The following is a 9,925-nucleotide window of genomic DNA, read 5'->3' on the forward strand; positions in this document are numbered from 1 at the left end:
TGTCAAGACAGCTTTTTATTAGTGAATACACTTCCACTAAAAATGTGTACTAAACTCGTAGTTTATAACTCCGCCTTTTTCTCTGACGCTACCCGTAACACTATCTTCCCGTGTGCGTGTAGTTTATAACCCCTCTGACGGGGGACCCCCTATCATCCTTTCCCGTGCTCGTGTTGTTTATAACTCCGCCTTTTTCTCTGACGACTCCTGTACCACTATTTTTCCGTGCGCGTGTAGTTTATAACTCCTCTGACGGGGGACCCCCTATCACCCTTTCCCGTGCTCGTGTTGTTTATAACTCCGCCTTTATCTCTGGCGCCATCCGTATCACTATTTTCCCGTGTGCGTGTAGTTTATAACTCCTCTGACGGGGGACCCCCTATCACCCTTTCCCGTGCTCATGTTGTTTATAACTCCGCCTTTTTCTCTGACGCCACCCGTATCACTATCTTTCCTGTGTTCAGGTTCTGTTCCATCCTAGTGTGTGCTTCTTGAATGCGATCCATTGGCAGTATGCTATCGATTAACGGCTTCAGTTCGCCGCTTGAAAAGTGCGGTATTGCTGCCTCAGTGAACGCCTTGACCAGCTTTGCTTTGTACTACAAAAAAAAGAAGATTAAGTTGCTAGCGTTATCGTAGCAAAATAAGTTGTAAGTCATTCCTTGTATTTGAAAAGGCGCAGATGCCCTTCTGTGTTTTATAAAATCTTCCGAATCTATAAGGGGATAGCCTCCCCATTATCCAAGTGCTCGCTAAGGTAAAAACAACGTCTCGTCTGGTCTCATTGACACGTTATTTTAGAAGCTATTGGGAGTCAGATGCACTGCATTTTTGCTGCTAGTAAAACTGTAGCGAGACGAAGTCCTTCTAGATGTGGATGCATTGCCTTTTTAATGACAGTTGAAAATCACTGCTTGGCAAACTGAAATTATACGTCTTTCAAAAAGGTGCAGTTATTACCCACCCTTTGCTACGGCACTGAAGGGGAGGGGGTGGGGGGGGCTTGAACCACCCCTAACCAAGCCCCTGGCTCCTGCTCACCTTGATGGACCTAGTTCTCAAGGTTGTCCCCTTGAGTGTCACTCTTTTGCGAAGGACCTGCCCCAACAGGTTGCCGTCCACATTAGGCCCGCCTAACAGGCCATACAATATCCATCGTCCATCTGTAGCAAGAGCTTTGATGTTTTGTTGCCAGTAGGACCCGCCAACACAGTCCGTGATGAGATCCATGCCTTCACCTGAGTTTGAACGGCGAGATATCTTAGTAAAGGCCTTGAGTCCCGCGCCTCGATCAAACAGAGATGAGAGTCAATGAAAGTTTCACTCTTTCAAGCTCTCAAAGGGTTGCGATCAAACGGTCTTTGAATGCTGATGACAGATGGTTTACTCTACAATTACATACCTCCAGTCACCTCCAAGGCCCAGTCTGAAAAATCTCCTTCCTTGTAGTTGAACCCTCCTTCAGCGCCCAGGTCCATGGCAGCCTGTATCTTCTTCTGACTCCCTGCAGTAACATAAGGTACCCCTCCCGCCAGGCGCACCAGCTGTACAGATGCCGTACCAACACCGCTCCCTCCTGCATGGATGAGAACCTTGTCTCCCTGCTGGATATCACCAAGGAGGTGTAGGAGCTGGAAGGAGGTTAGCCACACCTCTGGGATGGTGGCTGCATCAGACTGTGACATGCCCTTGGGGATTGGCATCACGTGTGACTCCTGGACGGCAGCAAACTCAGCATACCCACCACCTGTAGTGAAGCCACCACAAAATAAACTACATCAAACATGTTGTACTTTGTCAAAACAGTCTATGAGAGACTGGGAAAATGCAGGAATGCCTGTGGTGACGGAAATGACTGCCCCTGTTGCCTATTTGGGAAAACAAGAATACTGGCTAGTTTGTGTGAGAATTCATTATTGGATAATAACAGTTTCTCAGTTTAAGAATGTTCAAGTGATCTTCTTGGGTTCGAGTTGTTGGTTAAAAAAAAGATAAAAAATCAGGCACAAGGAGCATACATTAACCACTCGGAGGTGATTGATAAGCTAGTGCGCAAGTGATTTTCATGTTTTATGACATACAGAAATGTACAACTCAATATGCTTGACCTGCTGTATACCACACTTAAAATGTAATGCAGGGTTCTAGTGATGCAGATGTCACGCAAGGTGAAATGAAACCGTCATGTAATGCTGTATGCTGATGTCAAGCAGGCCGGTCTGCAAATCTAAGGCACAGCGGGTGTGACGTACATGTTTTGCAGGATGGAATGCAAATGTCATGAAAGTTGGAGTGCAAATATAAAATATCACCGTTTGGTGTAAGTGTCATGCATGGTGGGATGACGTGATGATAATAAAGTCATCCCTTACCTGGTACCAGGGCCATAACTTTATCCCCTTTCCTGAGGAGAAAAATCAGTTAACAATTTATGTAATTGAAAGTCATTTAATGCCATGTTCACATTACTGGCCATATCACTCTTTCTGAAATTGTTTATATGTTTTTATAATGTAGTGTGGGGGACAAGTAAAGGGTGTTTTAAGCTACTGGAGTTCTGTGAAAGTGTTAGTCACAAGTCATACCTCAAGACGTTCTAATGTACATGCAGCACAAAGCCCTGTTTTAACAGCGCTAGAACTAATGCACTATGAAACCCCCATCTCATGGTCTCGGGGAAGTGTGGGGTAAACATGGCACATTACAGCACTTTTTAATGAGAATCTGTCCAAAGGGGGTGGGGGAATTGACAGTTTTTGACTCCAAGACTTGTCCCCACCCTGGGGGTTTGGGTTGATTTGCGTCACAAATGTGTTTTGCAAACGTCTGGTTTGAGACTCTTTCTCTTCTGTAGCAAGCATGTACAGCGTGTGGCAAAATGCATGAAGAAACATGTGAAAACGAATATGAATGATAACCATAACCAGATTTATTTTTCAATTTTTTTAGTAAATTTTATCTAATATAGTTATTGGTACAAATGTACTTGCTGAAGTGTACTGGCTTTGAAAGATAAAGGCTAATTTCAGATGACTTGTTGTCTTAAATGTCAAGTGGTTGCCTGTAGTTTGCATCCCAAGGTGAAGGGGCATTTGCCTGCAGTTTTGTCCCAAGGAGGTGGGGGCATTCTCAGTTTTGTACAGGGTCAAAGGCTAATCCCATGGGGGTGGAGGTTTCAAATGACTAGTGCATAATGGTCGCTTTTTAACAGGGCATTCGATCTAAATTATCAATCACATCATAAACGAAACTTCCAATAGACACACTGCTTCCACAATTTTGAAATAATTTTCGCGTTTTCCGTTAAAAATCATTGGAGATTGTTACATAATCGGCCGGAAGTAAACAGGTGATATTACGGCTTAAAGAAAACATAAGAAACTTAGGGGAAGACTACCAGATAAGGAATATACATACCTCCATCCAAGGTTGCATGCTGAACCAAGCTCTTCTACAATTCCAGAAACTTCCAGGCCTAAAATTTCCGATTCCCCTGGGGGAGGGGGATAACTGCCTTTCCTCTGCAACGTGTCTGCTCGATTTAAAGCAGTGAAATGCACACGAATCAAAACCTCGGTTTCCTTCAGCTTTGGTCGAGGAGCATCTCCAATGTACATACTTTCTGGTCCACCGGGAGTAAATAGCACAGCTTTCATGCTTTCAGCGGAAATGGCGTAGTATCTAAACACAAAATGGACAAGAAGTACAAAACTTCGAAGATTATTGTTCCATTCCATAGTGTGAGCTGACCGGAAGCGTTATTATCGCCAGAGAGAGGCTAGAAAGCGATTGTTATTTGACCAACACGCGCGTCGCGAAGCCTCGTTTTCGTATGAAAATTATTTCCTTTTGTCGGCTCCAGAAAGCACGTGGGAAGAAAGATGGCTGAATCTTGCGATGCTTCTGAGGTCCCCGCCAAAAAAGCAAAAATATGCAATGATGACGAAAAACCCGCAGCTATAATTAACAAAAAAGATGCTCGAAGTAGTGTACAAGCTGTTGAGCTCGATAAATGCACAGAAAACGGCGGTAAACATGAAACTAAAGGGATACATATTTTAACCAAAAACTTTGCACATGACCAAAGCAAAGAATCTGTTGACGAATATCCGGAGGAAAATAAGACTGCTTCTAAGTTAGAAACACCAAATTGTAACAATTCTAACACCCCAGCGTCACAAACAAGAGAAAAAGATGTTGGCATTACGGAATTTATCGCGAAACATGAGGGCTTCCAGGGGGTTCTAAAACAGAGATACGTTGATTTTATCGTGTATGAACGAAACTTAAAGGGTAATTTAGTACGGCTGACAAGCCAGACCCTACCAGAAACAGAGGCAAAACCAACTGTGGATGCTAGTGTTTTGAGTGATGAAGATAGACAGAAAATAACTAGTGTTTTGGAGAGTAAGGAAAAGAACTCTTCGGCTACGCTCACAGCTTGTGAAGACAAAGAACTCCGGACAAAGATACACCATGCAGTCAAACAAGAATTCCCAACGCTAGGTGAGTTGATACCCCCCCCCCCCCCTTTTATTCTTACAAATTTTAATAACAAGAGAAAAGATAGAGATATCCATTGTAGAACAACAAATCCCCCCTTCTCTGTAAAATCTATTGTACAAATTCTGGTTTTCCCTCCCTCTCTCCTACCCCATCATGTTTGTATAATCTTCTGTATGAAGTCTCCTCCCCCTCTCTACTTTTTGTAGATACTTCTCTGTGAAATCAGAGTCCTCCTTCTTCCTCTTTGTAAAATCATCTGTATAAAGTCTGAGTTACTCAGACTATTACTGTATAACTCAGTATTATTTGATTTCCTTGGCTAGAGAGTGACACTGTGACTGTCAATGATGGACGTAAAGCTGTCAGAGTATTCCGTTTCCAAGGAAACCCCTCTAGGAAGAGGCCTGACCGATGGCCGGCGGGACGTCCCGACCACTGCAAGTTTGTTCTCTTTAAAGAAAACAAAGACACTATGGAAGCAATAAGCCTTCTTGCTAAACTCTTACATGTTAAACCGGGTGTCTTTGGTTATGCTGGAACTAAAGACAGAAGGGGTGTGACTGTTCAAGAAGTTAGTGGTTATAAGGTGCTTGCCGAGAGACTTCAAGGACTGAATAACACCTTACGAGGGTTGCGCTTGGGAAACTTTGAGTATTGCAAAGAGAAGCTCCGCCTTGGGGACTTGTCAGGCAACCATTTTGTCATTACATTGAGAAATGTTTCAGGAAACTGTGAGGTGATTGAAAGGGCTATGACTTCACTGAAGGATGTTGGATTTATTAATTATTTTGGACTTCAGAGGTTTGGAACAAGTTGTGTCCCTACACATCACATAGGTAAAGCATTTAAATTAATAAACTAAAACAATAAAAGATAAGGCTTTATCTCAGTCAGATATGTAACCTTGCCATTTCTTCATTTGATAGCAATCAATCATTGCCCACATGCAAAGATATACCATTTCAATAAAGGTTGTCAGCTCGAACAGCGAATGGCAAGTTCCCAGATGGCAGTTCTACAACAATAAGTTGTTTAAAGGAAGTAATTATTTGTAAACTCAAGCGATGTCAGAACCATATATTTATATTAAATGGATAGTCTTATGTTGTATTTATATTTTTCTGAATTTCGGAACAAATATTTTGGGATTGATGGGTCCTATCAGTCATCGAACTGCCATTGCCGTTTGCACTGACAACGTTTTTTTGAAATAGGTGAAAATGTCTAAGTGACGTTATTTGTTTGAATGATATTGAATCTTTTTTAGGGCGAGCCCTCATTCTAAGCCAGTGGTCTGAAGCTGTTGATCTCATTCTGAACCCCAGGGAAGGCAAACCAAAGGACTTTAACAAAGCTCTAGAATACTGGAAGAGTACAGGAGATGCCAAGGGCGCATTGAGCCGACTCGCAAGGAAGAAGTGTATTGAAAGCTATTTACTGCAGGGATTTGTCAATCAAGGAAGTCAAGGTGAGAGATATGATGATGATGTAAAATTCCTCAAAGTCCTTCATTAAAGGCAATAAACTACTACTGAACAAAGTCCTTTGAAAAAAAAGGCTTTTGTTTGGAAGGAACAGTTTTAGAATATTACTGGAATAACATATTGTTGTAAAATAAAATAAAAATTAGTCTCAAAATGCTTCACACAGAACAAAGTTTTCTGCCATAACATCTATCATATCAGTAAATTCTTGTGTTTAAGCATGCATTTTGTCAAGGCAAGCTCAATATCAAGGCATTCTTTCCCACTCCTGATTGGCCATTTACTACATTCTGTGTATTTAGCATGTTAGATTAAGCTTAGCTGATTTCAGATCTTGTTGGTGCGCTGCAGATGATTCCTAGGAACACCAGGCTGATGTATGTGCATGCTTACCAGAGCTACATCTGGAACAATATGGTTTCACACCGCATCAGGGTATGCTAGGATTTCACCATGGTATCAAATTACATATATCTCATATCAACAGTAGTGGATCTAGGGGCGGGGGGGTTAGGAGGTTTAAACCCCCCTTTGAGCTGCCAGAAAGACATATGTAACAAAAAATTACCCCCTCCCCCTTTTTCACTGAGCCAAACCCCCCTTTAGCGAAAAGCTAGATCTGCCCCTGATCAAACAAAGTTCACTTTGTCTATAGTTGGAATATTAGAAAATAAAAATGGTATTTTGGGAAACAGTGGTTGTTGTTGGAAATGGCACATCAGTCATTTGTTTGCTGTTGTACCTTCTTATAATTTTTGTATTTCTAATTTTAGCTTATTTGCAGAAATAAGTTAGTTGATAAATATTGTCTGCTGTGTGGCTGACTATTTTATGTTCATTAGTTTGTTCTATAGATAAGCTTTACGCAGTAGGTTAGGTTGTTATCAAGCTGCTGCTTGTTAGTCTTGTTAGTCAATGTTAGTCTTCTATTAAAGGGTGCTGTTTGTTCATGGGAGGCTTCAAATGACTAGATGGTTCACACACTTCCTTAGATCCACTCCTGGAGTATCCACAGTGACAATCGCCGCATCACAACACATGTGCGTCCTAGTGGCTCATCATGTGGTTGTGTGTCCGTGTGTGCGTCCGAGATACTTGACAGCCTTATGCTGCACATTGGGAGTGCATGAGTCATGGGTGTGTAAGATCAATCTCCCTCTTGCTCCGCCCTCAGTGCTCTGGACTGTCAATCATTACCATAGTAACCTATGGTGTGACTGGACACCTTGTTGTCTTGGGCCTGGTGAAACAAGGGACATTTATTTACTATATTTTTACTTAGAAACAGGACTTAGAAGCAGGATTTAAATGTCTCTGTGTAAGTGTAGCACAAAAGGCATAGAGATTATTAAAATACTGGATAAACTCAATTAACTTATTTGACTGTAACTAATACATTTGCATTTGGTTGAAGAATTTGTTTCCTATACTGTATATTATATGTCCTTTTTTAACCTTGCTGTAAACCTGTGAAAACTTTGTGATTAATTAGGAGTATGGTTTGGTTCCTGTGGAAGGAGACCTTGTTGTTTCTGGTACAGCAAATGAAATGGCCGATGCATCAGGTCAGTTTATTAAATTAGTCTACAATCAAATGGAGATGAGGTCAATGATGTTTGTGCACCATCTTTGTGTTGCAAAGTAGTTTGTCTACGTTTCCTTTATTTACTTTTGTGTGGGTGAGGCAGCCACATCAATACTGTCAAACAGGAGGTTCCACTATAAAAGGGAGAGCTCCTTTCACCCAAAGGCTGGATTTTGCAAATATATTCAGAACACCTCAACACTAACAGTCAAAAAATAGTCTCCTGTAAAAATGCTTATATCTCATACCCCTTATACCTCAATCGACTGGAATAAAACTATATTTTTTTTTCACAGGTAACAAGTCATTTGTGTTAAGAGCTTGATGAATTAGTTATTTGCTGTCCATTCTATAGTCCATAGTCCAGTGCGCTGTGATAAAATGCTCATATTTTAGAGCACACATAGCTTGGTATAACTTTATTTTACAATAAATAGAAAAAATTTTGGTGGACAAGTTTAGAAATGATATTTATTTTTGTTTAGGGTATGTAATTGGAATTTAGCACTCAGAGTGAGTGTTCAGACCTATTGACTCATGACAGCTGATTGTTCTTTGGCCCGAGGGTGTTAGGAGCTTTTCCTTTTATAGTGAAACTTAATTTTTTATGCTGTTTTTATGGCCTTAAGCATTTGCCATGGCTGTGTAATGTACTTTCGTCTTAGCCATATTATATTTGCAGCATTTTGCTTGGTCTTGTATGTACTGTGCTATAAGGCCTTACTTCCTTTTTCCTTTGCAACAGAGGATCTTGCCGATCTTTGTGACCCAGAAATGTTTGACCCCACCACCAGACCAGGCCACACCCAAGTCCGTACCCTCTCCCATGATGACATCTCGTCCCAGAAGTACTCTATTCATGATGTTGTCATGCCAGTACCTGGCTATGATGTTACCTACCCCGGCAAGGATGTGAGGGACTGGTACCGTGAGCTAATGGCTGTCGACGGAGTGGATATTGATAAGATGAGACACAGAGTGAAGGATTACTCACTGTCTGGTGCTTACAGGTTTGGACCCAGTGTGGGAGGGTGGGGTAGGGGGGAACTGAATTATTAGCACCCAGAATTACCCCAAACCAAGGATAGGTAACTGTAATAGTGGAAATTTTCTGCACATAGTTTTTCGTTAGATTTACTAATTTGAAATATAAAACTAAAAAAATATGTTAAACAATTGACCAAAGATCTGAAATGTTATCTAAGACTAGCTATATTAAATGGGCCAACTGAAATTTGATTATTTGGTTGCATTTAAAGCTGTTGCACAATTAAGGTTCTAGAATGGCTAGAATGCTAGTTGAATTACATGGGCCAACTAAAGTTTTATTATTATTTTTTTTTACTATTAGGCCTATTATTATAAAGCCCCAACACACATCGTGGAAATTTATCCATTACAATGATGTGACGGCGCCGTTAGCACTCACAGACTTGGATAGACTAGAGGGTCGCACAGACATCCCCGCTGAGACAGACGGACAGTACTTGGCTCTGCAGATAGAGCTTACCCTGCCTTCATCTTGCTATGCCACTATGGCTCTTCGGGAAGTTCTGCGCAAAGACACTTCACCTGCAACACAGGCAGCTATGAACTAACACCCGACCACCTTGCTAGGGTACCATGGTAGAGTGCTCAAGTACTTCTAAGAGATGCGTTACTAGCAACACAAGCCTATAAACTGACACCTACATCACAAGATGAATGACTCTGCTGTACCCTTTAAGAAATCCTGGGTCTACGCCTGCCTTTAAAGATAACGCCACTTGGTTAAAACACAACACTTTCGGCATCCGCAGCCAATATATTTATGTGCGATTGATCTTTTTAGATCACTTGTACTTGTCTCTAGTAAACCTAAAAGACTTGTTTTGATCATGTAGAAAGGTAGGAGAAAAAGAAGCAGATGGTGATAGGTTAGCTACTAGAAAAGTATTAAGAGTGGTTTTCATAAACCAGTGAAACAAAGTGAACTAGTGAAATTGTAGTTTAGTGTTAGTAAAAAAAAAACGTTTTAAAAACACTAAAGTAAAGGGTATAAATTGTATTTCAAAGGCTTGTTGTTAGCTATTGCTGTATATTGGGTGCCATCTCTGTAACCCCCTCCACTTCAGATGTAGGTACTAAGTTGGCGTAAGCGCAGCACAAGTAATTTTCCGATTCTCACTGGAACGCAAGAGCAAGCGCAAGAGAACACAACTGCTTGATTTTCTTGCGCGTGCGCTTATGTTTGACCGATTTTCACTTTAGAGGAAGAAAATGGTGCAGCATCGTTCAACTCCAACCACGGCGTTTTTAAGTAGGCCTAACCGCCAGTGCTGAAAAACGCAAGACTAGTTCCAGTACCGCG

At 41.4% G+C, this 9,925-nt stretch overlaps 2 protein-coding genes and 1 non-coding gene across 4 annotated transcripts; 2 read left to right on the forward strand and 1 right to left on the reverse strand.

Annotated features, from left to right (window-relative positions):
* Positions 1-3,767, reverse strand: LOC5501517 (quinone oxidoreductase PIG3). Of its 2 annotated transcripts, none has more exons than XM_032369812.2 (5): positions 3,418-3,767; positions 2,373-2,404; positions 1,403-1,747; positions 1,042-1,286; positions 1-599 (listed from the first exon to the last, which is right to left on the reverse strand). In XM_032369812.2, the coding sequence occupies exons 1-5, from the start codon at positions 3,735-3,737 to the stop codon at positions 408-410; spliced, it is 1,134 nt and encodes a 377-aa protein (XP_032225703.1). In that variant the 5' UTR covers positions 3,738-3,767; the 3' UTR covers positions 1-407. The 2 variants fall into 2 exon arrangements, with proteins under 2 accessions (XP_032225703.1, XP_001622806.2); XM_001622756.3 differs by having other exon boundaries at positions 1,042-1,238; positions 3,418-3,766.
* Positions 3,768-3,829: 62 nt separating this feature from the next.
* On the forward strand, positions 3,830-9,622 carry LOC5501521 (pseudouridylate synthase 7 homolog). The gene is made up of 7 exons (XM_032369811.2): positions 3,830-4,506; positions 4,830-5,342; positions 5,774-5,974; positions 6,322-6,425; positions 7,483-7,555; positions 8,321-8,585; positions 8,927-9,622. The coding sequence occupies exons 1-7, from the start codon at positions 3,882-3,884 to the stop codon at positions 9,171-9,173; spliced, it is 2,028 nt and encodes a 675-aa protein (XP_032225702.1). The 5' UTR covers positions 3,830-3,881; the 3' UTR covers positions 9,174-9,622.
* LOC116608652 lies at positions 6,968-7,216 on the forward strand. The gene has a single exon (XR_004292730.1). It is a non-coding gene; the product is annotated as a small nucleolar RNA SNORA53 (small nucleolar RNA).
* Positions 9,623-9,925: the final 303 nt, after the last annotated feature.

Source organism: Nematostella vectensis, chromosome 14 (genome assembly GCF_932526225.1).
Source record: "Nematostella vectensis chromosome 14, jaNemVect1.1, whole genome shotgun sequence".
Taxonomy (NCBI): domain Eukaryota; kingdom Metazoa; phylum Cnidaria; class Anthozoa; order Actiniaria; family Edwardsiidae; genus Nematostella; species Nematostella vectensis.